This window comes from Bubalus bubalis, chromosome 18 (genome assembly GCF_019923935.1).
Source record: "Bubalus bubalis isolate 160015118507 breed Murrah chromosome 18, NDDB_SH_1, whole genome shotgun sequence".
Taxonomy (NCBI): Eukaryota; Metazoa; Chordata; class Mammalia; order Artiodactyla; family Bovidae; genus Bubalus; species Bubalus bubalis.
This window is the reverse complement of record NC_059174.1, coordinates 1477599-1505592: the sequence shown is the minus strand read 5'-3', so window position 1 is coordinate 1505592 and position 27994 is coordinate 1477599. Positions and strand designations below refer to the sequence as shown.

Below are 27994 nucleotides of genomic sequence, written 5' to 3'. Positions count from 1 at the left end.
AGTTGGCAGAGGTAACCGCCATGCTGAGCGGCGATGGCCGGGGCTGCTGGCCGGGTACGCGGCCGCGCCTTAGGGCGCTTTCGGTTCGCTCTGCCTGTGCGCGATGTGAGTATCTCTGAGCGTAGGTGTGAGAGCCTCTTCCCCATATTTAGGTGTCTCCTTCTCCCGACCCCCCCACGGGGGCGGGGAACAGGAATAATAATAACAGCCGGTATTTAATCAAACGTTCGCCACAGACCAGGCACTGGGTAGAACGCTCTTAACCTTGTGATGTTGAATCCTCGAACTGTGATATGGGTGTTTACCATAATTTCAGAGGAGGCAGGATGCAGGCGATTGAATTTAAAATCCCTGGAGTCCTCGCTCCATCCCCTACTTTGGAAACTAGTTGCCTTCTTAGCAGGAGTCTCACACTGTGCAGGTGTTGAAAGTGGACATAGAAAAGTCTAGATTCCTGAGGCTTGTTAAGTTTGTTTTTAAGAAAAATCTATACACACTGAAAGCATTTATGGGGAAGATAAGCACTAAAATCCAGGACATTGTCTCTTGGGATGGCAATGCAGGGGATTCATTTGAATCTTAACTGTTGTCTGTTACAGAATTCCCTTTCCTGTTTGTCTGAAATACAATTTTAAAAGGAAAACACACACATGAAAAATAACTTTCAGAGGATGAACTGTACGCAGTTTCCTCCCAACCCAGACTTTAGAGCCTCTCAGTAGAAGCAACCACTGATACCACTTTTGTGTGTGTATTATACATTTTCTATAGTATGTACAAGCATATTTGTGTTTGTTTTGTTTGCACAAGTGAATTCTATTGTATACAGCCCTGCACCTTTGATGATTTACCTTTAAACTCATTAAACTTAAAGGTTCTTTAACCACTTTTACTCCTGTGATCAATATAATTTGGCAAAAGAGTCCCAAGGTTGCTTCTCACATAATGAGATGTAGATCATGGCCTGCCATATGCATATTTACTTTTTTCTTCCTGCACATCCTCATCTGCAGGGTCCAAAAGAATCTTCTCCAAATTAACTCTGTAAAAAGTGTTGGAGAAAAAGAATCCTGGCACGAAGAGGACAGCAGGAACTGATTTACCCTTTTCGAAACATTTTTACTTACACTTTACAAGTAAAATTCCACATAGAGCCCACTATTATTTGAAATTAATTTGTTGTGGTGCATGAGTGGCAAAGTGGGAGAAGTAGGGATTCATTTCTCAGGTTTCAGAGAAATTGCCCAGCTTCTTTCTAGTGAAGTAACAAGGAAATGTTTGATCCCAGTTAAACTGTCACACTTAATCCTTATTTTATCCTTTTTTCTTATTTTACCTCTTCTTAAAGCCCAATATATACATCTTTATTCCTTTTCAAAAATGCTCCCAATCATAGAATGCTTATGTGAGAGAGCTGGGATTCTAGCCCAGACAAAGCTAACTCTAAAAGTCACACCAGAATGGGGTGTTCCCTCGAATGAATTCATTTGCTCATTAAGCTGCTCCACGCGGCTCCTTTTTCATCAGCCTCCTACCAACTTCATCGCTAATTCTTGTTATCATTCCAGAAACTGTTTTCGTTCCACAAACCTACTTGCTCTTTGTCTCTGATATTTTACCTGGAACACATTTCCCCAGCACCCTCGTTGAGTATTTTTCAAGGTTCAGTTCAGTTCAGTTCAGTTCAGTCACTCGGTCGTGTCCGACTCTGCGACCCCACGAATCGCAGCACACCAGGCTTCCCTGTCCATCACCAACTCCCGGAGTTCACTCAGACTCACGTCCATCGAGTCGGTGATGCCATCCAGCCATCTCATCCTCTGTCATCCCCTTCTCCTCCTGCCCCCAATCCCTCCCAGCATCAGAGTCTTTTCCAATGAGTCAACTCTTCGCATGAGGTGGCCAAAGTACTGGAGTTTCAGCTTTAGCATCATTCCTTCCAAAAAACACCCAGGGCTGATCTTCAGAATGGACTGGTTGGATCTCCTTGCAGTCCAAGGGACTCTCAAGAGTCTTCTCCAACACCACACTTCAAAAGCATCAATTCTTCGGCGCTCATCTTTCTTCACAGTCCAACTCTCACATCCATACATGACCACTGGAAAAACCACAGCCTTGACTAGAGGGACCTTTGTTGGCAAAGTAATGTCTCTGCCTTTCAATATGCTATCTAAGTTGGTCATAACTTTCCTTTCAAGGAGTAAGCGTCTTTTAATTTCATGGCTGCAGTCACCATCTGCAGTGATTTTGGTTAGATTCCTGTAAGTGCTGTTGCCACATAAGTCTGTGGGACAAAATTTTAAGCAAACGGTGTTTGAGACGGCTGATTCCCAATACGTTAGCTAACACCTGGACATTAAAAATTTACCAACCCGAAAAGGGAAGGAAAAAAAAAATTTGCTTGTTTCAAAATCATTTTGCTCACTATCCGTAATGGTTTTGTGTACTGGTACATTCAATGTATATGAGCATCTTCTATATCACTGTGCTGGGGGAAAATGTGGTTTTGCTCTTCGGTTGGAGAGCCAGTTGACAGGAGCCTAGGCACTTTAAGATACTACCTTAGTCTACGGTTCTGGACGTTGGATAAGAAACTTAAGAGCAATGAAGAGGTGGAGGTTTGAAGGCTGACAAAAACGGCAGCCCAAAGAGGGCGAGGGTTCGGCGGGCCGGCGCGGACTCTGACGTCACTGGGGCGCGCCGCTTCCGGTCCCTAGCTCCGGAGCGAGTGACTTCCCCCTCCCCGGGGTTGGAGTGGCCCCGGATTGCTGATCGCGCCGCACGAGCTGCCTCGTTCGCTAGCCCTTGAGTCCCAGCCTGTGCCCGTGACCATGGCCACCGACTCGTGGGCCCTGGCTGTGGACGAGCAGGAAGCGGCTGCCGAGTCGGTGAGTTGGTTTCAGCCGTGAAAGGGTCAGGGGGCCAGTTTTGGCCGGGGATCAGATCCTGGAAAAAGTCACTCCCTGGGTTGGTCTGAACCGGGATGGGGTGCTTGTGGGGATGGAGCCTGGACCCTGAGCTGGCTTTGTTTCCCCACCCGCCAGCCTCCCCCGGGTTACGTAAGCACAGGTGAGCGCTCCCTTCGGCAAAGAGCCAGCCGCCCGCCTGTCTTTCTGGAGTCAGGATTGCACTTAACGCCTTGAACTGTAGTAATCACCTATTTAGGTGTCATTTTCCACTTCCCCATTCTGAGCTGCTTGTGTCCAGGAACCATAGCTTACTCATGTTTGTGTGCTTCCTCAGCTTGCTCATTGATGATGAATGATCCACTCAGTGGGCCCGGCAGTCAGTAAATCCTCTCGTGATCAGCTTAACTTTGTTGTGGGCCTCACACACAGTAAGCAAGATATATGTTAAACGCTACTGTGTAGAATTAATTTTTCCCGCCTAAACACTCGCATTATGATAGTGCTTTGAACCCGCTTTTTTGGTACCTTAGTTCAGTTCTGTCGCTCAGTCGTGTCCGACTCTTTGCGACCCCATGAATTGCAGCATGCCAGGCCTCCCTGCCCATCACCAATTCCTGGAGTTCACTCAAACTCACGTCCATAGAGTTGGTGATGCCATCCAGCCATCTCATCCTCTGTCATCCCCTTCTCCTCTTGCCCCCAATCCCTCCCAGCATCAGAGTCTTTTCTAATGAGTCAACCCTTCGCATGAGGTGGCCAAAGTACTGGAGTTTCAGCTTTAGCATCATTCCTTCCAAAGAAATCCCAGGGCTGATCTCCTTCCGAATGGACTGGTTGGATCTCCTTGCAGTCCAAGGGACTCTCAAGAGTCTTCTCCAACACCACACTTCAAAAGCATCAATTCTTCGGCGCTCATCTTTCTTCACAGTCCAACTCTCACATCCATACGTGACCACAGGAAAAACCATAGCCTTGACTAGACGGACCTTTGTTGGCAAAGCAATATCTCTGCTTTTTAATATGCTATCTAGGTTGTCTGTGAATTTCTGGAGAACAAAGACTTAGTATTTTTTTTTATAAGTGATTAAGTTTCATATGCACCTAAGGAGTCAATTTTTTCCTCCCCAAAGAAAACTGCTGTTTCTCTTGACATTCATCTACGATATTGACCTCCTTGTTCCCTGAATTACATGCTTGCCTTGCTACTTGTTCAGTTTTCTGTTTTAGGTGCTTATTGATTTTGACACTTTGGTCCATCCTCCTTTTCCCACCACAGAATCACACCTTCCTATTCCTCATCTTCCACTGTGATTTTAGTTAGATCAGTTTCCTGTGTTTATATTAATAACTCAAATATTTTTCCTCTAGAACTTTTTCCTTGGAATTTATGTTTTTGTTTTGTGCTTATCACCAGTTCAACCCCAGGCTCTTTGCTAATCGTCTAAGTTTATCTCAAGATGTCCCCACACACCAAGTATTCTTTCAGTTTCATTTCTCCAAGGTCTTGTAGCCTGTTTTGAACTGTACTAATTGCCCCAGTTTGTTTTAGGGGCTGGAGGGGAACAGGGCAAATTTCTCTTTGCCCTCATTCAGGGGACTTGCCCCTCTTCTCTTGTACTGGATCCTTTCATTTCTTCATCCCCCTCTACTTCTTTCTTGATTTGGTGGAGTCATATATCATCTTTCTGAAGGTGTATAGGAAGTCAATTTTTTAAGATACTGCCTTTCTGAAATTAGTTTTTTTTGCCCTATCACTTGAATAATAGTATTGCTAGGTGTAGCATTAATTGTAGGTTGGAAATTATTTTCCTGACAATTAAAAAAAAATTTTTTTTTTTTAATTTATGTCTGTGCTGGGTCTTTGTTGCTGCTTAGGCTTTTCTCTAGTTGTGATGTGTGGGCTTCTCATCACCACGGTTTCTCTTACCGCACAGCATGGGCTCTAGGGTGTGTGGGCTTAAGTAACTGCGGTTTGCGGGTTCAGGAGTCGCAGCTCCCGGGCTCGGGTTCTAGAGCACAGGCTCAGTAGTTGTGCTCCCCGGGCTCAGTCGCTCCATGACATGTGGGATCTTCCCAGATCAGGGATTCAACTTATGTCTCCTGCACTGGCAGACAGATTCTTTACCACTGAGCCACTAGAGGAGCCCCACCTGCCAAATTTTAAAGACATTGTTCTACTGCCTTCTGGATTTCTGTATTTGTTGTTGAGATGTCTGAGACCATCCTGATTACTGATGTGACCCCCTTTTCCCTTTATAAGCTTGAAGAATCTCCTGTTTGTCTCCAGTCATCAGAAAATTCATGATAATGTGTCTTGATATGAGTTTATTTTCATTCTTTTTATTAGGCATGGGGTGGGAACTTCATTCTGAAAACTCTGCCCTTGTGTTATGGGAAGTTTTCTTAAAATTTTTCATTGTTGATTTCTTCTCCTTTGTTTTTATTTTCATTCCCTCATTTCAGACTCTTATTAGATGAATGTTGAATCTCATTAATTTAAAAAATTTTTAAAGTCAAGTTTATTGTGATATAGTTTAAAGTAAAATTCCCCTTGTGCTACAGTTCTGTGAGTTTTGACAGAGGCATACAGTCCTGTCACCACCACCACAATCAAGATAGAGAGCGTTTCCACCACCCTAAAAAGTTCCCCCAAACTTTTCTTGCATTCACTTTCTTGTCTCTACCCTTCTCTGGCAACTGCTGATCTGTTTTCTGTCATTTTACTTATACCTTTTCCAAAATGTAGTATAAATGGTATTATACAGTATGCAAACCTTTTGAAAAATCTGGCTTTCAGTAGTTTGTTCTTTTTGTATTGCTGGGTAGTATTCCATGTATGGGTGTACCACAGCTTGCTTAACCTTCTGTTGATGAACATTTGGGTATTTTCTAGTTTGAGGGTATTTACGAATAAAGCTGTTATATACATTAGGATATACAGATTTCGGTATGGACTTATGTCTGCATTTCTCTTCGGTTCAGTTCAATTCAGTTCAGTCACTCAGTCGTGTCCGACTCTTTACAACCCCATGAATCGCAGCACACCAGGCCTCCGTGTCCATCACCAACTCCCGGAGTTCACTCAAACTCACGTTCTCTTCTGTAGATATCTAGTAGTGTGATTTGTTGGGTTATATGTTAAGTGTATGTTTAACTTTGTAAGTTATATACCAAACTGTTTTCCAAAGGGCTGTAGCATTTTGTATTACCACCAGCAACATGTGAGAGCTCTAGTTGCTTCACATTCTCAGCAGGACAGCATGGCCAGTTTTTCCCTCCATTCTAATAGGTGTATAGTGATATCTTACGAGGTTTTAACTTACGTTTCCTTAATGACTACAAGGAGATCCAACCAGTCCATCCTAAAGGAAATCAGTCCTGAATATCCATTGAAAGGAATGATGTTGAAGCTGAAACTCCAATACTTTGGACACGTGATGTGAAGAGCTGACTCATTTGAAAAGACCCTGATGTTGGGAAAGATTGAAGGCGGGAGAAGGGGACGACAGAGGATGAGATGGTTGGATGGCATCACTGACTCAATGGACATGAGTTTGAGTAAACTCTGGGAGTTGATGATGGACCGGGAAGCCTGGTGTGCTGCAGTCCATGGGGTCCCAAAGAGTCAGACACGACTGAGCGACTGAACTGAATTGAATGACTAATGATGTTGAGCATCTTTTTATGTGCTTTGCTGCCTCTATAACTTCTTGAAGTGGCTTTTCAAATCTTTTGCCAATTAAAAAAAAACTGATTGATGATTTTAAAAAAATGATTGTTTTCTTATTATTGAGTTGGGAGAATTCTTCATGTATTCTGGATACAAGTCCTTTATCAAATATGTCATTTGCATAAATATTCTCCCTGACTGAAACTTAACATTTAAATTTTCTTAACAGTACTTTTTGAAGAACAGACACTTTCAATTTTGGCTAATTCTAATTTGTCAATTTTTTCATGATTAGTTCTTTCTGTGTTCTAAGAAGTATACCTTACCCAAGTCCACGAAGTTTTTCACCTGTATTTTCTTCTAGAAGATTTATGGCTTTAAATGTCACATTTATGACTATGATCCATTTTGAGTTGATTTTTTTATGTAGTAGGAAGATTGGATCAACATTACCACAGTCAATTTTAGAACATTTTCATCATCCCAGACCCCCTATTTCTCCTCGGCCCAGCCCTTTGTAGCCACTATCTGTTTTCTGTCTCTTTAGGTCTGCCTATTCAGGATGTTGCATATAAATGGAATAAATACGTGCTCTTCTGTGGCTGGCTTCTTTCACTGAGCACATTTTCAGGGTTCATCTATGTTGCGGCATATATCAATACTTCATTAATTTTTGTTGCCAAATGATGATATATAGATATGCCACATTTTATTTATCTATTCATTGGTGTCCACTGATGGGCATTTGAATTATTTCTACTTTTTAGCTATTATGAATAATGTTGGTACAATCATCATGTACAAGTTTTTGTATGAACATACATTTTCAATTCACTTGGGTATCTATCTAAAAGTGGTATTGCTGGATTATATAGTAACTCTGTGTTTAAGTTTTGAAGAACTGCTATACTGTTTTCCAAAGTGACCGCATCATTGTATCATCTTTATTATTTGTTTTTTGAGATTAGTATTACCTATGAGAGGCTCTATTGTGTAGAAGTTAAGACCTAAGACTTTGTAACCAGACAGACTTGGATTTGTATTCTGAGACCCTCACTTAGGAGTTGCATGACTTCTGGCAAATTACTGAACTTGCTGTGCTTCAGTTCCCACATCTGTTAAATGGGGATAAACAGAGTACCCACCTCATTAATTTTCGGACATGCCTGAAATAAGTGCTGTGTAAGTAGTAGCTATTATTGTGGTTGTAGTTTTCTATAATTCAGTTTCTTTGCAGGAATCTTTTAAATTACTAGTTCATGTTGTAGAGATTAGCTGAACCTGGATAAGTTTTGTACATTTACTTCATCATGCACAGGTGAATTATAATAGATCCCAATATTCTAAAACTGAACAAAGGAGTAAAGACAGCTGTTGCTTCTGTTTTGTGGAGCTGCCACTGAGTACCTGCACAGGAGTGGCGTGATGCAGGTGCCTGTGCCGCGTACAGCGCAGGCTGTGGTTGTTCAGGCGCTAAGTCACGTCCAGCTCTCTGCAACCCCAGCACTGTAGCCCGCCAGGCTCCTTTGTCCATGGGATTTTTTCAGGCAAGAACACTGGAGTGGGTTGCCATTTCCTCCTCTGGGGGATCTTCCTGACCCAGGGATTGAACCAATGTCTCCTGCAGTGGCAGGCAGATTCCTTACCACCGAGCCACAAAGGAAGCCCTTGTATTTTAAATATTCCTCTAGCTCCATTTTTTACTCATTTAAAAGTCTTCCCCCCTTCTTCCTCTTCCCTCCACCCCAACACCAAAGTAGACAGACACCAGAAACTCCCTTTACAGTTTCCATCAATAGAAGTGAAGTTCCTCCATTCCCAGCTAACCACTCATTAGAAGCTTTTTCATTCCTCTCTCCACTTAAAAAACAGAAATGAACCTCAAGACATAGAAAACCTGTGCAGGCGGTGCTTTAAGAAGCAGCCATTTGATAACGGTGATTTTCATTCTTTTTCCCTTCTCTCCATGATGTCTTAAGCCCTAGTTTTAATATTTTGACTAGAGCACCTACTCTGTCCTTAATCCAAAGGTAAACTAAAAACAGAAATATCCCCTGACTTTATGTTCTGTTCTAGTCTTTCCTTTTTTTTTCTTTTGGCTTTATTGAGGTGTAATTGACAAATTTTTATAATAATAGGGGAGATAAGTCCTTCTAGGATATCCCTAACTGTGTTTGGTCAAAGTCCTACTAAATCTTTCTTTAAAATGTCTTTCCTCTGTTCCCTTCCTTTCTGTTCCACTTGATCCTGTTCTGTACCTTGATTGCACAGTGTGCCATGGTGCTGTAGGCTGTTCCCAACTTAAATACCAGACATCCAGCACAAGGCAGCCTGAACGAGAGGCTGCACCTCGGCCTGCTGTGGCCCTGGGGCCTGAACCAGCCTGTAGCCTAACTGATCTGCGCCCACAGATGCTTTTCATCACAGACCTCCCACCTCAGCGTTCTCTGTTTGAAGAATGACTGCATTTTCCAGTATCTCTTTAAATTTTCTCGTTTGAAAAATGAGAGTGACAACTCACATGGTATTCTATTGAGAGACTGTGAGAAGGTGTGTAATCAGTGCATTAAGCAAACTCACAAACTATAATTATTTCTAGGGATTGCAGTTAGGAAGTGTGGATTTTGAGCTGTTGTGTAACCATTTTTTTCTACTGCTGTTGCTAACTCATGTCCAACTCTGAAACCCCATGGACTGTAGCACACCAAGCTTCCCTGTCCTTCACTGTCTCCCAGAGTTTGCTGAAATTCATGTCCATTGTATCGGTGATGCTATCCACCCATCTCATCCTCTGTCACCCGCTTTTCCTCTTGCCCTCGATCTTTGCCAGCACCAGGGTCTTTTCCAGTGGCTCTTTGCATCAGGTGACCAAAATGCAGGAGCTTCGGCTCAGTACTGCTGTACTTGTGGGATATTTTGTTTATTCTCTAACGTTTAGTAAACAAAAGGAGCCCAGCAGAACGGCCTAATGAATATACCCTAATGAATAATAGGTCACGAGAGTGGTCGATTTCTTCCCAGCTTCACTGAGGGAGGCACTATTGACGCAAAATCTTTTAAGTGATTTTCCTGACACTTCTCCCCCCATATTCTCCATTTAGTTGAGCAACTTGCATCTTAAGGAAGAGAAAATCAAATCAGATGCCAATGGTGAGTGACTAAATGCTATTTTGAAAACAAAAAATGATTTCCTTTAGTATTTGTTTTAATATAACAACTGGGAAAAAAAAATTATATACGTACCAGACAGGAGGCAGGCAGATACTGGGAGTTATTTGATTTGGGAATCAACAAACTGGATTGTTTTGTTATGCTTCATATAAATATGAGGATACCTAATTGGCTTATAAATTATTAAATATATCACTAACCATGAAAATATACTGCCAATGATTATTTGTTTTTTAAAATATTCCTGAATTTGAGATGAGATAGACAAAGTATGAGCAACCTGAGGGCTAACCTGTTGTAATTATTGTAAAACCATATCTACAAAATCTAAGATGTCCATTGAATTTTTGTTCATGTATTTAAAGTTGTAAGGGAGAAATTGTAACATTTACCTTACTCAGATCTTTTTCTGTATATCTTTATATAACTACAACACTGAATATATGTTTCTATTAATCAACAGTTTATACACATAGACTTCTAATGGCACTGTGGTGTGTATATTGATGAACTATGATCTGCATAGGTATTCCCCTGTTGAGCATCAAAGTCATGTAATCATCGTTCTATAACATTTGAGAAATATTGATGCTGTGAGGGATTAATAGTTTTTGAGGTACAGTTAGAGGACTTGGACTAGGAAAGAACTGAAAGTAAGCATCAGTTTTCATACCTTTGTGTATATAGTAACAATAAAATGTTTTTATCTGTGGCTTGGTTTCCTCATTTATTTTTTTGCTCCCCAGGCCTTTACATTTCTAGTGTCTCATAGAATTTGAACTGTCTCAGCTCTTGGGTATGGGATGTGATTTTGAATGACGGCCGCTTTGTGTCTGATAAAGGTGCTGTTGTCAAGACCAATGCTAATGCAGAGAAGGCTGATGAAGAAGAGAAAGGTAACCTAGCCTAGAGTTATGTATACGTGGAGTTCTACAGTCTAAGAGAATGGAGTGTTAGGAGGTTTCATTTTTGCACCGTGACTTGGCTAGAGTTTAATGGAAGTCACAGTGCTAGTGTTCTCTCCTAACTCAGTCAGTAAATCTGCAATGCAGGGGATCCAGGTTCTATTCTTGGGTCGGGAAGATCCCCAGGAGAAGGAAATGGCAACCCACTCCAGTATTCTTGCCTGAAGAATCCCATGGACAGAGGAGCCTGGCGTGCTACAGTCCCTGGGGACACAAAGTCAGACACGACTTAGTGACTACACCACCACCACAGTGCTAGTAAGAATTCAATATAGTCATTGGTAAGGGGGTTCTAGGAGGTTTATACCCACCTGCCAGTGGACTTCCCTGGTGGCTCAGACAGGAAAGCGTCTGCTGCATTATAGCGGGAGCCCAGGGTTCAGTGCCTGGGTTGGGAAGATCTGGAGAAGGAAATGGCAACCTATTCCAGTATTCTTGCCTGGAGAATCCCATGGATGGAGGAACCTGGTAGGCTACGGTCCATGAGGTCACAAAGAGTCGGACACGACTGAGCGACTCACTTTCTTTCTTTTTTTCTAAAGGGATTCTAATTCTTTACATTATAGAGAAATTTTACTTTGAACAGATGATAAACTTTAACAGCAGCAGGAAATATTCCCAGAATGATTACCTTGTACAGGTCTTTATAAAAGAAATTTTAACTTGCATCTCCATTTTCTAATAAAATTATATTTGATGATATTTTGACAATTTAACATAAATAACAAGATGCAAACAGCTTATCCAATATCAAGATACAGACTTTGTCAATTTGCTTTTTTTCCCCCATTATTGTGATGGGGTTTTTAAACTCATGATTTTAAAATTTATATTGGTTACATATTGGAGAGTAAATGTTTGGGTTTTGAGAGGAGGAATCAGTAACTTCAAGAAAGGATAGTTGTTAGGAATAGAGTTCTGGAGAAGAATATGAGGCCCCAACAGATGATATGAGTGTCATAAACTTTGCTTTTAATAAACTATTTTAATTATGCTTATAAATCAGAACTAAACTCTACCTTGAATTAGGAGTCCCAGTACAAATACATGTTATTGCTTAAAATACTAATGGCAGCTGAATTCAGAGATCATGCTGGATTTCATGGACTTCTAAAAATCTTGATGCTTTTTTCCTACAGAGGACAGAGCCGCCCAGTCCTTACTCAACAAGCTGATCAGAAGCAACCTTGTCGATAACACCAACCAAGTGGAGGTCCTGCAGCGGGACCCCAACTCCCCACTCTACTCAGTCAAGTCCTTCGAGGAGCTTCGGCTGTGAGTACTTTCTGACTCTCCCCTTTGTGTTTAACTAGAAATTTTAGGCCTGTTAACATGTATTTTTTCATCACTACAGAACATTTTTAGCTAATACAAGTTTAATAAAAGAATTTAGCTGTTTTGGGTTAGTAAGTAAAATTTCCTGGTAATTTGTAAAAGCTTTAGCTACACGCATACATCGTGCCCTATTCATAGTTTTAGTATTGTTAGCTAGATACTTGGCTTCTTTCTTCAACCAGAGACTGTGATTTTCATTTTAAACTGTTTTTCTAGGAAACCACAGCTTCTCCAAGGAGTCTATGCCATGGGCTTCAACCGTCCATCCAAGATACAAGAGAATGCATTGCCTTTAATGCTTGCTGAGCCGTATGTGTCCTGATGCACCTCTATCCCATTTGTGACTTTTTTTTTTACTTTCATTATTAAAAAAAATATATATATATATACATGTTCATTTTAGAAAAGTTAAAAACAGTAAAAAATAAGAAAAGAAAAAATTTCTTATCTCCCTCCTCTCCACACTATTAATATTTGGAGTAGACTTCTAGATGTTTTACTATGTAAACATGGATTTGTATACTTTTTGCTTAAAGGAACCATATAAAATGGTTAAATACTTTTTTTGATATGATAATTATATGATAATACTTCTATGTTGGTAAATACATGTACATTTATACCATTTATATACACCATGATTTCATTATATGGGTAAGTAAAATACATGTGTCAAATGTAGATGACAGAAACTAAACAGGGATTGAGGCGATCAGAACAGTACCATTGCTAACACTGTTTTCTGGGCAGTGCTGCTCACATTTTCAGAGGCATGTGAAACTCATGGGACTTTATTGAAATGCAGATTCTGGTCTCAGTGAGTCTGAGGTGGGGACTGAGGCTCACCATTTCTAAGACGCTTCCCAGTGTTGTTGGTGCTGCTGGAGTCAGACCACACTTTGAGAACAGGGTTCTAGAACATAAGGAGCTTTTTATAAAAATTGACCCCTACATGACATATGATTATATAAAATTGCATAAAATCCTAAATCCTGAAAACCCCTTTCCCTATTTGTCTGAAAACAGATATTGTAGGTCTGTATTCTCTAAAAGTTTTTTATGTCCTGTGTCACAATAGTGATATTTTTTCAAGATGGTTAATGTCTTTTTGTTTAAATAACATTTTGAGCATACTTAAAATGAATAAATGGAATATTTATTATACTGTTTCTAATTGCCACTTGTATTTATGAATCTTGATGCTTTCATAGATGCTCACTGTTAGACTGTCAATGTTAGAAGAGCTCTGAGGATTTTCTAATACTTGTCCTTCATTAACTTATTTATTGAAGACTTGGTTTGTGACACATACTGTACTAGGAACTTAGATACATTAGTGAACCCAGCAGATGAAAATTCTTGCCCACAAGGAGCTTACATTCTAGTTTGGAGTATAGATTTATTTTTATTAAAAATAAATATACAGTATGTTTAAAGGTGATAGATTGTAAATATAATTAATGCCACTGAATTGTATACTTTAAAATGGCAAATTTTATGTTATATATTTTACCACAATTTTTAAAAAATCATTAAAGTCATATACCAAAAAGACTGACTTATATACTTTAAATGGATGAACAGCATGGTACATGAATTACATCTCAATAAAGCTCTCTTTTAAAAAGGTGGTAAGTGCTAAGGAGAAAAATAAACAGAGCATGATAGGAGGGGATTGGGAAGACCAAGATTGCAGTTTTACCCCCAATGTTTTATTATGGAAGTTTTCAGACATACAACAAAGTTGAAAGGCTTATAGTGAACACCTATATATTGCCAGTTCCCTATGCTTTATCATGTATCGGCCCACCAGTACCTCTTGTTTTTTAAGGCATTTCAAAGTAAGTTGCAACTTTAAATCACGTAGTTAGGGTGGAATCTCATTAAATAGGTGATATCTGAGCAGAGACTTGAATGAGAAGAGAGTTGGCATGCTGCCACAGGGACAGCCGTCCCAGGCAGTGTCTCGCTGCTGCAGAAGCCCGAGGATGAGAGCGCGGCTGCTATGTTCTGAGCAGCTCTGGGGCAGCTGTGGTGGTGGAGCAGAGTGAGGGAGCTGGCAGCAGATGAGAACCGAGAGCTAGCGGGGAGCCTCATCAGGTGGGACCTTGTAGGGCATTATAAGAATTTTAACTTTTACTCTGAATGCAATCTGGAGTGAATGGGGGAGGTTTTTGAGCAGAAAAGAAGAATCATTCACTGCTACGTCAAGAGTAGATAAAAGATAAGAAGTGCTTCAAATTCCACCATAAAATCTTCTATCTGTGAAGCAAGTATATGTACTCTACTACAGAAGCCAAGGCCGCCTCCTGTCAAGCCAGCTGAGATAGTCATTATTTAATTAAGCTTTATTCTTCATTTTTATTCACTGAAAGAATACATGAGATTTCAACTCCTGAACAGTTTGTGTTCTTGTGCAGCCCACAGAACTTAATTGCCCAGTCACAGTCTGGTACTGGTAAAACAGCTGCCTTTGTGTTGGCCATGCTCAGCCAAGTAGAACCAGCCAACAGACACCCCCAGGTAAGGGCTCGGCGAAGCTGAGTTTTCTACTCATAACTAGAAGGGAAATGCCATTTGATGAATTAAAAGATGAGCTATGTATTACTTTTTATATCAACTAGAACCCCTTAAGTTGAGCACAAATAACATGGTTGATCTTCCAATAACATAAAAAATCCTTTTTCCTTTCCAAAGACATGCCAGTCCTAGGATAGTGCTTACAGGCTATGCTCCTTCAGCTGTAGGAAAAAGCTCCTTAATCTCTATCATCCATTAGGAAGTTCTGAGAACCTTCTGAGTGAGAGAAAAGGAAGGTTATCTCCAGCTGGAATTTCAGATCCCTGCTCACATGTGGTTTTTGGTACTCCAGTGGCCAAAAAGCTGTTCTCAAGTGTCTACGCAGCCAGAGTTCTGACCCCTGAGAATTGTACTTCCGACTTTGCAGCTTAAACAGTCAAATGGTGTACACTCTGTATATTCTTCCCTTCAGCCTCAGCTGGAGGAATCATTAAGTCCTAATAGTAATTCCCCATTGCATAACAGTGAGTGTCTTGAATTCTCTCTCTGCACTCTTTCCCTACCAGTGTCTGTGCCTCTCCCCAACATATGAGCTTGCCCTTCAAACGGGAAAAGTGATTGAGCAGATGGGCAAATTTTACCCTGAACTGAAGCTAGCTTATGCTGTTCGTGGCAATAAGTGTGAGTATGAATATGTGATCCTAGTTAATTAAGGTAATAACTTTTTATTTTGAAAAATCCAAAAACATATGCAGTAGTTGAAATTTATAATAAACACATGTGCCTTCCACCTGGATCTGAAAAGTTAACATTTTGCCATATTTGCTTTATGTGTATTATGTGTATCTTGAGGGGGATGGTGAATCATTTGAAGGTAAATTGTAGGGGACTTCCCTGGTGATCAGAGAAGGCAATGGTACCCCACTCCAGTACTCTTGCCTGGACAATCCCATGGACAGAGGAGCCTGGTAGGCTCCAGTCCATGGGGTCGCTAAGAGTCAGGCACGACTGAGCGACTTCACTTTCACTTTTCACTTTCATGCATTGGAGAAGGAAATGGCAACCCACTCCAGTGTTCTTGCCTGGAGAATCCCAGGGATAGAGGAGCCTAGTGGGCTGCCGTCTATGGGGTCGCACAGAGTCGGACACGACTGAGGCAACTTAGCAGTAGCAGTAGCAGTCCCTGGTGATCCAGTGGCTAAGACTCTGAGCTCCCAAAACAAGAGGCCTAGGTTCAATCCCTGGTCAGGGAACTAGATCCCACAAACTGCAACTAAGTCTGCATGCCACAACTGAAGATCCCACACGCCACAGCTGAAAAAAAAAAAAGGTCCCACATGCCACAACTAAAAAGATCCTGTGTGCCACAACTAAGACCAGGGTAGCCAAATATTTTTAAAACGAAAGAAAATTGTAAACATCGTGACTCTTTATTTCAAAGTAATTTAGTATGCATTTCATAGTAAGAACATTCTTCACCATACCGACAATACCCATATCACAACCAACAAAATTACAGATTCTCTGATAACTAGCATCTTTTCCATTTTAATTTCCCCCCTAATTGTTCCAGAAGTGTTTATGGTTTTTTTGTTGAACCAAGACTGAGTCAGTGTATATGCATTACATTTGGTTGTTGTATCTCTTTAGTTTCTAGCAGTCTAGAACACTCCCTTCACATCCTCACCCCCACCCCCCCCCATATGTTACATTTGACATTTTGAGCAGACCAGTTGCTTATAAAATGTTACAAATTCTGGATTTGTTTAATAGCCTAATTTTTAAAATGTCACTATTAGAGTAAAAATGTTCTAGAATGATCATGGCAATTAACTCTGGGAGATATTTTTATTATTTTCTTTATCCACTCTACTTTTGCTTGTTTCACAACAAACTAACTTTGAAAAAGTCTACTTGTGGGAAAATGCAAATCCAGGCCAGGCAGAATAATGTTGACAGAGAAGAAATACATGTATGAAATCCTTGAAAGAGGTTGACGATTATAGAGAATGTAAAAGAATACTACTGAAGAGGTTTTCATCTCATGGTTCATGCCTTTACCAAATCTTATCAGCATTACTGTCTGTTTTTTGTGTGTATGTCCATCAAATACTATAGTGCTATCCTGACCTTGCCTTAAAATATTAATGCAAACATCAAAACAATTGCTTTAAAATACATCATAGCTTTAAAATTGCTTGGAGAGTGAACCTGGCTTTGCCATGGAAATACCCATGAAACAAAACACATCTTGTCTCCACAGTGGAAAGAGGTCAGAAAATCAGTGAGCACATTGTCATTGGCACCCCGGGGACCGTTCTGGACTGGTGCTCCAAGCTCAAGTTCATCGACCCTAAGAAGATCAAGGTGTTTGTTCTGGACGAGGCTGACGTGATGATAGCCACTCAGGGCCACCAAGATCAGAGCATCCGCATCCAGAGGTAGGGCCTCGAGCCAGGAGGGACTTCTCGGCTCCCGACCTGCAGTTCCTGCTCCTGTTCCCTCACACTCCCCTTCTTGCCCCTGCCAGGCTCTTCGCAGCTCTCAGGGGCATTTGTTTGATGGGCCATTTATTTCCATGTCAGCGCTGAGCACGCCCCCTGCCCGGGTTAAGGAGGGAGACACTCTCGGTCACCCGTCCCTGCCCCACGTCTGCTCCCCTTTCCTCCCCACAGCTGCTCCCCACTGCCCCTTCCTGGGGACGCAGGTCATCAGGCCTGGGGAGGCTGTGCCCTGGTCCTTCCAGGGAAAGCCCGGGTCAGGGTCATGCTGGACACCTGGGCCTCCCCTTGCAGGATGCTGCCCAGGAACTGCCAGATGCTGCTTTTCTCTGCCACCTTTGAAGACTCTGTCTGGAAATTTGCTCAGAAAGTGGTGCCCGACCCAAACATCATCAAACTGAAGCGTGAGGAGGAGACACTGGACACCATCAAGCAGTATTACGTCCTGTGCAACAGCAGAGACGAGAAGTTCCAGGCCTTGTGTAATATCTACGGGGCCATCACCATTGCTCAAGCCATGATCTTCTGCCATGTGAGTAGCAGCAGCAGCAGGAGGAGGCGGTGTCCTGTGGGGGTGGGGGACCCCCTGGAGGATGTGGCCCCGCTCCTCCCAGTCAGTCAGCTTCACTTATTGCGGGGGACTATGTTAACTGCCTGTGGCTGGAAAGGAAATAAATCAGTCCCAGGACCTAGTCTCTCAGGTTGTAATGAGTTGTAAGGGGAAGACTGAAGACCTAACCTTCTCTTGTCCCTACTTCTTAGAGATTACTTGGGGGGAAAAAATTCCAAATACCTTCCAATGAAATAATTTTAAAGTATTAAGAATGTAGACTATTTCAGAATGAAGACCTTTGGCTCAAACCACAATAACACTAAGATCACTGATATATTTTATCCCCCTACAATCATATGGTTAAAAAATATTCAGAAACTTTAAGCCCATCTTGCTGACTGAACTCAGTAGAGCATTCATGTATGTTAATAGCAAAAACGCCACTTTTCTGCAGGTGTCTTCCTTTTTTTTTTTTTTTTTTTTTAACAGGGATCTTCATTTAAAACAATTCTTTTCACTCCAGACCCGCAAAACAGCTAGCTGGCTGGCTGCGGAGCTCTCAAAAGAGGGCCACCAGGTGGCTCTGCTGAGCGGTGAAATGGTGGTGGAGCAGAGGGCTGCAGTGATTGAGCGCTTCCGAGAGGGCAAAGAGAAGGTTCTGGTCACCACCAACGTGTGTGCCCGCGGTAAGCAGAGACTGGGTCCTGGCCCGCCAGGCTCGGGGCAGCAGAGAGATCTTCCTGTGTGGGAGGCTGCGATGGTTTGAGGGAGATGCTGTTTTGTGGGCCAGCCTGTGGGGCTCCCTCAGTGGAGGAGAACGTCCACAGAAGCCGGGAGCCCTGGCTGGTGGCCAAGGACGGCGCCTGCTCTTGTGGCCCCAGTGCCGCATCAGCTGCTTCTCCAGATCCTCGGATCCAGCAGAGGCTGCGCGACTGATGCCGGAATTTGGCCAGCACCGGGACGGTCCCGTCTTCTCCCTCTGGGTTCTGCCACCTGTCCGTGTCCCAACACCAGAGCTGGCCTGTCGCAGACCCTGCCTTCCGCCTGAGCTTGGTGAGGGTGGGCCTGACTGGGCGGCGGCGATTTCTGTCTCCGTCCTCACTCCCGTCCAACTCTTCCCTCACGCAGGTATCGATGTGGAACAGGTGTCTGTCGTCATCAACTTTGACCTCCCCGTGGACAAGGATGGGAACCCGGACAACGAGACCTACCTGCACCGGATCGGGCGCACCGGCCGCTTTGGCAAGCGGGGCCTGGCCGTGAACATGGTGGACAGCAAGCACAGCATGAACATCCTGAACAGAATCCAGGAGCATTTCAGTGAGTCTCGGGAGAGCCCCCTGCCGGGGCCAGGTCACAGGGCCGGGCGGGGAGCCGGGAGCGGGTGTCGCCATGGCCCCGAGACGCCCTTCCCCAAGACAGGAGGTTCTCCCCGCACCCGGAGCGCTCAGGGCCGTGTGCCCGCCCAGTCCCGGGCGCCTCCGGGGCTCAGGGAGGCCTGTGGCGGGGGCGGGCACGTCCCAGGGAGCCCCGGGTCCTCCCCGCCTGCTGCCCCTCCCCTGCCTGCGTCCCCTGTGATCTGTGCGGGGCTCTCTCTGAACCCGCCTCTCTTCCCTCAGATAAGAAAATAGAAAGACTGGACACGGATGACTTGGACGAGATTGAGAAAATAGCCAACTGAGCAGCTCCTGCAGTCGCTGTGCCGGCCCCGCCCGGGACACGAGTGCTTCCACGGCGCAGCCTGACCATCCCGTGAGGATGACGGCACGAGTAGACAAACTGCCTACCTCATCTGAAATTACGTTTGGACTTGACAAAAATTGTGCAAATGATGGGGGAAGGTAGAAAAAAAAAATTGTTTATGCAACTTTTGAAGATTAGGCGTGAATACACAGAAATTTACCTTTTGGAAATTGTTTTTTGGCCAGTGTTTTCCCCATCATAACCATAATCCAGATGTTGTGGCTGGTCGTTTGCTGAGTCTCAGTGGCAGCCCAGCCTGTTGTCTGCTTAGAAGTGTTGAGGCCAGACTCCAGCCCTTATAGAAGTGACAGAGTTGAGGTGAAGAGCAGAGAGACCAAGTAGGTTAGGTTGTAAGCCAGTTACCATATTTGGCGTGTGGTGTGAGGCAGCAGAAGAGACGTGTGAGTTGCTGCTCTGAATTTGGGTTGGGACAGCTCATTTGAGTGTTTTAAGCCCCTACTGTCTGATGGCTACAGCAGGAAGGGATTTGCTAAGCATGACCCAAAATGCCAACCTGGCATCTTCGGTGTATACAAGTCTGTTGCAGACCATGGCCTATTCTCAGCAGCTACGATCTGTGTAGAATGCACATCTGATAACTGGCGGATCCCTTGCCTGTGCTTGAACAGTCCTTTGGAGAAGCCATTGTGAAGAATTAGTGGTAGTCCTAGCTTGCCACACAGCCTGACCTTTCAGCATCTTTTTTACATCCCTAATATCACCTTGACCTCTTAGCAGCTCTAAGCAAATAATAGGTAATCTGGTTTGGAGAAACAGTGACCATTGTGTTTCAAGTTGCTAATGGCCAGGCTTAAGGCAGGTCCAAAAGTGACCAGCAACAGTCACAAATGCTTGCTTTGCCTCTAGATTGCAGAAAGCAAGTTTGTTTGTTTAAATCAGAGCTGGGGAATGGTTTCAGAAAATTTGCCATCTTGATTATAAAGGAATTCCAAGTGTCTGCATCCATGGTGCTCAGCACACAAACAGGAGCAACTGAGAGACACAGTGGACTCAGCCATTTCTCTTTCTTAAGGCCTCTGCTCCATCCTCACTTGGCATCTCATGCATAAGTCAAGAGTAAAGAATAGGAATGGACACCTCCTCATACCCAACCAAAGCTGTTGGTACCCAGAGTGACGGAGCAGAGATGACATGAAACTGAAGTGCAAGAGCATATGAAACCCTGGCCAAGAGGAGTCCCCTCCAGCTCTTTGACAGAAGGGCCCACTTTGTCTAGAATCAGGCCTGCGAGAGGGATTTTCCGTAATGAGAACTATTTGAATCCCAGGCCTGTCTTATAGGCATTTCTGTGTTTCAAAGCCAGATTTGTCTCCTGGGAAGGGAAGGGGCCAATGCCAGCCCCCAGGTGTCCTCTAATCTGACTTTAAAGACACTGCAGAGAACCACGGACTACCAGTCTTGCCATGTTCCCCTATAGGCACTTGACTGTGTTGAGTCTTTGTGCTTCTGGCCAACTTTGAACCACCTTGGGAGTCTTGTAAGAGAAGAAATTTTACACAAAGTCCTGCAGACCAACCCTGAAATAACTTAAAGGCAATAATTAAAGGAGTACAGACTCCTCCTGAGGCTGCAGCCTGAGTACACCCCACCTTCTCGCAACACAGATGACCTATCTACTGAGTAGCCCCAAATCTGAGCAGGAAATGGGAAGGGATGTGCTTCAGACTCTCCAGCAGTAGGAGTACATGGGTATCTGAGAGAAATCTAAGTCAACAGTTCCTTATCTGGGGGCTTGGACCCCTAAGAACTCACCGGATGGGTTCCATGGAGTTTGTGCAGTATTTTGAGTTTAAATGTGTTTTCCTGGGGAAAAACTCCCAAAAGAGTATGTGTCTTTTTAAAAGGTAATACTCACTTTATGGATGGCTCTAGAAGGTCCCCCCAGTGTCACTGCCATCCATACTCATTCCTGCCAGTGCCTGGCTTCAGGGGGGTAATGGGTCACAGCTGTCTATGACCTTGTGCCATTTTGAGACACCAATGATGTAAAAATGTATTGAGCCCTTAATGAGCTTCAGTCCCCAGAGTGTCTTTCGCTGTTTTTAGTAAGTTCCTATTTATGGAATGATAAACTGTGCCCTAGAACAGAGAAACTTGCTTGAAAAAGATTCTGGCCCAGTGTAAAATTCTGGATATGTTCATTATCCATAAACAATAGTATGATTTTACTGATTTTTTAGAGTGTTCATTGACTATATGCATAAGAACTAATGAATTGTTAATGTATTCTTTATTGATGCTTAATGGAACTTAATTTGATGCATTCATGTTACTAAGACATCATTTCTGAGTACAAAAAGCAGCAGCATGTTTTCATTGCTGGTACTGGTGAAGATTTATGTATTATTCCATAGACTAGTCACCACTTGATAGAACTATCCCATTTCCGAGTTGACACTGCCCCAACGTGAGCAGCTGGGATGTCTCCACAGGCCAAGAGCCCTACTCAGTTGCCAGACGGCTCCTTACCTTGATGTTTTTCTTGCTGGTAAACCGGAGGCTGCTGGCTAATCAGAAAGAAGGCCGATGCCAGCAATACCTACTTACTGTTGTTATTCCAAAAAGAAATTTGTGGCTCTTAAAATTTAGGCACACTAGGCAGAAATAATTTTGGGGAGAAACCCAAAGGGAAGGTTTGGAAAGAACAGATGACATCAGGGTTGAGTCACAAACGAATGACTCATGAAGTCAGGCCTGTCACCTTCGCCAGGAGGGACTGGCCCGTCTTCTTCTCCAAAATCCTCAAGCTATTGTAGATTTCAGGGACTCTTCAAGTTTCTCTTGATCCTGGACACAGATAAAAGGTACTCAGGAACCCCCTGTACTTTATCTGACTTTGCTTTTCCGCTTGAGAATAAATGTTCCTTATTCTGTTGACTGACTCAGGTTGCAGCATCTTCTAAAAATGACACAGTGGAGAGGGGACCTGAAGGGCTGATGCTAGGAGGCTCCAATACCCAGAAGGGCTGTTCTGCCACTATTATTCAGCACAGCAAGGGGCTTTTCCTTAGCCTTAATTGTACAGTGGAGAATAGGAGTAGGTGGAGAAAAAGAATATTATATGAAGCCTGAGAGTGGTGGCTGTCTGGGATGTCAGCTGCTCAGATGAGACACTCAGTCTTTGCTTTATCCATATCTTATAGGCAGAGGTGCTTGGGTGGCAGATCTCTTATGTAGCCCTATAGCCAGCTTTTTCCAGAGGAAGGAGGGTCAGAGAGGGGGGACTATTTAAATGGAACTCTCCTGGAAGTACTACTACACATTTTGTGAGTCTTTACAACTGTTACATCCTCATCCATAGGCTTCCCATATTGTTGGAATTCTGCAGTTGGAGAAATGCCGAATAGTCTTAAGTTAGCTTAGACCCTGGTCTAGATCACCATTGACATCTGGGTCTACACTGGTCCCTAACAGTGTTCCTGCTTCTACTTGGATTTTCCTCCAGTTCATTTGTCACACAGCAGCCAGGGTAATGTTTGTAACATTTGAGTCTGATTATCCTACTCTCCTCCTTAAGTCCTCCAACCCTTACTTTCCATTTTCCTTAAGTGCAAACTGGGTAACATGTTTTGTGTGTGTGTGTGTATATATACCCCTAATACTTTATGTACTAGGTATTCCTCACTTGCTTTACTTCCCCCTGTACTCGACGCCAATTCCATCCTCACCGAAATTGCCTTTTGTGCTGGGATACGCCTTGGTGAAGTCAGTGATCCTGTGCATTTCCTTCTCTAATTTCTCATTTTGAGGCCATTATTTCCTCCCCTAGCCAGCCCACTTTGAAGCAAGAACAAAAATTCACAGAACTGGCGGCACTTATGGATGAGGCTAAGAATGTTTCACCTCCAGGATTCTAGCTAAGATGGGCATGTGGAAAGAGCCAGTAACTCAGGCTGCAGGCACTCAGGGAGCAGAGTGGAAGATCAGAGGATAATTTCTTCACGCCACCCCAGGGCGCCACCTGCGGCCAACCTCCTGTTCAACAGTGCTGAAAGCCCCTCACCCTTGACAGAGCACAGGAGAGCTGGGCACCCAGTGTGGGGAGAGGAGCCTGGACGGAGAACCTCTCCCCTCTGCCAAGTGACCAGGTGCACCAACTGCTCTAGTTACTCCTCTGCTTGGAACTCTTCTCCCAGTTCTTCCCTCCTTCGGTCTCACTCCTGCTACTCCTCCTCTTTCAATAGTAAAAACCGCTTCTTCAGTGTGCCTCAGTGCCCTGTCCTGATCTCTAGGGTGCCCTGTACTGGTGTCTGTACTTCCCTTACTGACATTACTGTCAGGCAACATTCTACATAAGGACTTGCCTCGTGGTCCAGTGGTTAAGAATCTGCCTGGCAATGCAGGGAACACAGGTTCGATCCCTGCTCTGGGAAGATCCCACATGGTGCAGAGCAACTAAGCAGATGCACCACAAGTCCTGAAGCCTGCATGCCCTAGGGCCTGTGCTTCACCACAAGACAAGCCACTGCAATGAGAAGCCCACGCACCGCGACTAGAGTAGCCTCGCTGGGGCACAACTACAGAAAGCCCGCACAAAGCAATGACGACCCAGAGCAGTTAAAGTAACTCATTAAATAATAAAGGTCTTCATAGAGGCCTTCCCTGCTGGTCCAGTGGCTAGGACTCCACTCTCCCAATGCAAGGGGCCCAGGTTTGGTCCCTGGTCGGGGAACTAGATCCCAAACGCCACAATTAAAGGGTTCGCATGCTGCAACCAAAGATCCTGCGTACTGCAACTGAAAGACTTCACATGCTGCAATGAAGACTGAAGATCCTGAGTGCTGAAACTGAAACCTGTCAAATAATTTTTTTTTAAATGTCTATACAGGGACGTCTTTGGCAGTCCAGTGGTTAACACTTCCCCCTCCAGGGCAGGAGGTGCACAGTTGATCTCTGGCAGGGGAGCTAAGATCCAACATGCCACAAAAAAAAAAAAAAAAACAAAGCAGGAGCAATATGGTAACAAATTCAGTAAAGACTTTACTAAAAAAAATTCTACATAGATTATTTACTCCTGACAACAGATATATTAGGATTCCTATTCTACAGATCAGGACACAGGCACAGAGGTTAAGTCACATGCCCTGTAACACACAGGTCAGAAGTAGCAAGACCTGGGCAGTCTGGCCCCAAGGCCCACATTCTTAACCACTAGACTGCACTGCATCATATACAAATATGCACATGTTTGGGACTACTTGTTTAGCACCTGTGTTCCCTTGAGATGAAGTTGAGTAAGGGTGGGAGGTGGGTAAAATCAGTCATCGCTGAACTTCTAGCTGTCAGCAGGAATGTTGCTGCTGTTAATGTGTGTTAATAGTGGAATATATTTTACATATTTTCTTTAAAAAAATTATCCCCACTTTTTCATACAATGTAAAAAAAACCATTTGATATTTATAAATTAGTCATCAGACCTTTGTAGGAAAAATACAAACTTGGTCTGGCTCCTGCCACTATTCCTATTTTCTGAATCTTACAGCGTTCCACTTCCCCTTCCCCACCAGTACATACAGGCATCACAAGGGAGGAGGAGCAGTAATCCAAGAACAGAGCCGCCATCCTGTCGTGCCTGACACAGAGTCAGACCATGGTGCTTTCTCCTAATAAACAATGTAGCCTCTAAGCAGTAACTCCACTAATGGTGAGGATGCTGGGTATTAGACCAGCCACTTGGGAAGACAATATGCACATAATGTGTGCATGCCCTTAACCACTTGTTTTGATGAGTGATTAAGAACCGAGAAAACATTCTTAGCCCTCCACTTTTTAAAGTAAATTTACTACTACCTGTATTTCTTATATTTTATTTTCTCATTACACTGTTTTATTTTTAATTGACGTATACACAGACTGTAATGCACAAATATTAGGTGTATGATTCTACGGAGTTTTGACAATTATATACATATGTTTAACCACCAATTAAGATAAAAACATTATTTAAAAAAAAAAATTTCCTTGTTATCTAATGGGGGTGCAGCTGCTGACAAAATCAGTACTCACAAATGGTAGATAGAAAAGGTGCCTTTAATCAGAATGCCAGCAATCTGGGGAGATAGTGGATTCAGTGTCCCCAAAAAATTATCTCCGAAGATTCAGCTTGGCAATGAAACTTTTAAAGGGAAGTAATACCAGTTAATCACTGAGACATGGGGGGTCAGAGCTGTTGCCATTCCCCACTGTGTGCAGGCTCCTCAACTTTTTTAAAAAATACAAGAATCTTGTGGTTCCAGCTACTCTTATCAGGTAAAAATTCTTTTGCATTTCTTTTATTTTTTTAAAATTTATTCCTCTGGCTGTGCCGGGTCTTAGTTGTGGTACGTGGGATCTAGATCCCTGGCCACGGAAACTGCTCTTTCACATTGGAAGAGTGGTTTTAACCACTGGCCCACCAGGGAAGTCTCAACTTCTTTTCTTCTTCTAGCTGTAATCCTGTTCACACACTGATCACACAATTTGGGAGATTACTGAAGGGGAAGCTAGGGAAGATATCTAGTCACCAGTTAACTTACTTATTCCTCACTTCTACTTCTTTGATCTATAGAAAGAACCAAGTTAGGCAAGGTATTATTTGATTAGAAGATTTCAAAGGTGTGCTTGGCCTGGAGATGAGTAGAGCCTGGGGATGCCTGGTTTAAAAGTTAAAGTATAGCTGTACTAAAGTGACAAGAGAAGAGGCTTCCTGCTGTGGCGGGCTTCCTGCAAAGAGCTGCTTACACTGAATCTCATATAAATGGATTATACATTTATGCATCTTGTGTCTGGCATCTTTCTTTCAACATAATGTCTGTAAGATTCTTCTGTTTCATCATGTGTATCAGTCTGTTCTGTTTTATTGCTGAGATGTATTCTATTTAATAAATATACTGAAATTTATTTATCCATCATCCTGTGATGAACATTTGAGGTGTTTCCAGCTTGGGATTATTATGAGTAAATCGCCAATGAATATCTGTGTGCAAGTCTTTATGTTTCATTTCTCTTGGATAGTAACTAGAACTTCTGGATCACAGAGTAAGCATAGATTTAACTTCTTGAGAAACTGCAGAACAGTTATGTAAAACCACTGCACCATTTTATATTCTCTTGAGAGGCTTGTGAGAGCTCCAGTTGCTCCTGACAGTTTCCTTGCTTGACCAACATTTAGTTAGGCTCCTGAACCTTCTCCTAGGCCCATCTGTGCACTTCTTTGTAAGATTCAGTTTTAGAGAGAACCACCCACCCTTGATATCTCATCACCCTCAATCTCTGGTCAGGTTCTTCATTCTCCACCATCTCCCAGGTGATGTCTGATCACGCTGGCCTGTCTTCAGCAAGAATCCCATTAAATTGGCTTAACAAAAATTCTCCTTACCCCTGATGTTTCATTTTAGTAATTTTCGATCCACCCCCCTGCTCCTTGACTATAAATTTCCACTTGCCCATGCTATATTTGGAATTGAGCCCAATATTTCTCCTCTGCTGAAAATTCCATTGCAGTCATCCTTATGCTTATGGCAATGGTCCTGAATAAAGTTTGCCTTATCATCATTAACAAGCGTCACTGAACATTTTTTTTCTTTAACACTCCACAACTTTACCAACACATAGTGGGTCAATCTTTAATTTTAGTCATTGTAGCCAGTGTGCAGTTGTATCTCACTATGACTTTGATTTGCTTTTCCTTAAAAACTAAAGATTTCTTGTGCTTAGTATTTATTCCCTTATAAACCGGTCAGATCGTTCGGCACATTTTGACATAAATGTTGCAATCATTAGAAATGTGCTCCAGAGTAATATATTTTGAACTAAAATCTTTGTTAGTCTATTCAGTCATACATTAAAAACTAATGAGAATCTACCATGTGTCATACACTTTTCTAGGCTCATTAATCAGCTGAGATTAAGAGATAAAATCTTTGCTTTTGTCTGAAGAGTTAATATTTTAATGGGGAGAGACAAAAAGTAAATTAGAAGCAAACAAATTTTTGATGGTATAGAAATGCTCCTTGAAGTGTTATCAACTAATAATAAAACATGCAAAACAACGTATATCCCAAAGGAGGAGGAGAAAGGGGACTTAGGTAATTTACCTCATATGAGATTGACAGACTATAACAACATTAAGTGGGTAGTTGTGACGTTTAAAAATTCTTAGCCGTATAAAAAGTCAAATTTAAAACTGTACATGTACTTTGTTTAGGACCATATAAAACACCTGTGTTTATGGACAGAAACTAGAAGGACCCAGAAGAAAAAGCAAACGCTGTTTGCGTGTTTTTTGTTCGCTTGCTTTGTGGTGGAATTACGGGGGCTGAAGGGCTTTCGGTGTCGCGCCGGGTTTTGCTGTCTTGCATGTTACCTCGTTCGTAACAGCAGAAACGGGCACCACACAGTTTTCTTCTGGGACTTTCCTTTGTGCAAAGCCTTACAGCTCAGAGACTCACACACTACAGGATGTGACAAACTTAAAAATAGACTGAGGTTTCTGCAATGTGACGTGAGGCAGAAAAGTGAGGGCGTGGAGTTTCACTCCACAGAACTTACGGATTTTAAGGCACGACGAGGCCACTCCTGAGGCAGTCAGCGAAAGGGCGAGCTGGCGCAGGAGGGGCGGGGCAAAG

General features: G+C 42.9%; 1 protein-coding gene and 1 long non-coding RNA gene across 4 annotated transcripts; one reads left to right on the top strand and one right to left on the bottom strand.

The window, feature by feature from the left end:
- Positions 1-18: 18 nt before the first annotated feature.
- Positions 19-21561, top strand: LOC102413264 (ATP-dependent RNA helicase DDX19B). Of its 3 annotated transcripts, none has more exons than XM_025268379.3 (12): positions 19-105; positions 9681-9729; positions 10593-10646; positions 11855-11990; positions 12267-12359; positions 14471-14573; positions 15137-15251; positions 16834-17011; positions 17366-17603; positions 18148-18310; positions 18753-18944; positions 19244-21561. In XM_025268379.3, exons 1-12 carry the CDS (start codon positions 34-36, stop codon positions 19303-19305), a joined length of 1455 nt encoding a protein of 484 aa, XP_025124164.2. In that variant the 5' UTR covers positions 19-33; the 3' UTR covers positions 19306-21561. The 3 variants fall into 3 exon arrangements, with proteins under 3 accessions (XP_025124164.2, XP_025124165.2, XP_025124166.2); XM_025268380.3 differs by lacking the exon at positions 19-105 and adding an exon at positions 2708-2888; XM_025268381.3 differs by lacking the exons at positions 19-105; positions 9681-9729; positions 10593-10646 and adding an exon at positions 2749-2888.
- Positions 15978-27994, bottom strand: LOC123330468. The gene is made up of 2 exons (XR_006546442.2): positions 27918-27994; positions 15978-17731 (listed from the first exon to the last, which is right to left on the bottom strand). It is a non-coding gene; the product is annotated as an uncharacterized LOC123330468 (long non-coding RNA).

What these genes read in the sequence shown, in the direction of transcription:
- LOC102413264 (XM_025268379.3), top strand. Translation starts at nt 34, where the DNA reads ATGGCCGGGGCTGCTGGCCGGGTACGCGGCCGCGCCTTAGGGCGCTTT. An exon ending in TCGCTCTGCCTGTGCGCGAT is followed by an intron (nt 106 to 9,680) that starts GTGAGTATCTCT and finishes TTCTCCATTTAG; the next exon opens with TTGAGCAACTTGCATCTTAA. An exon ending in CAGCCAACAGACACCCCCAG is followed by an intron (nt 14,574 to 15,136) that starts GTAAGGGCTCGG and finishes TTTCCCTACCAG; the next exon opens with TGTCTGTGCCTCTCCCCAAC.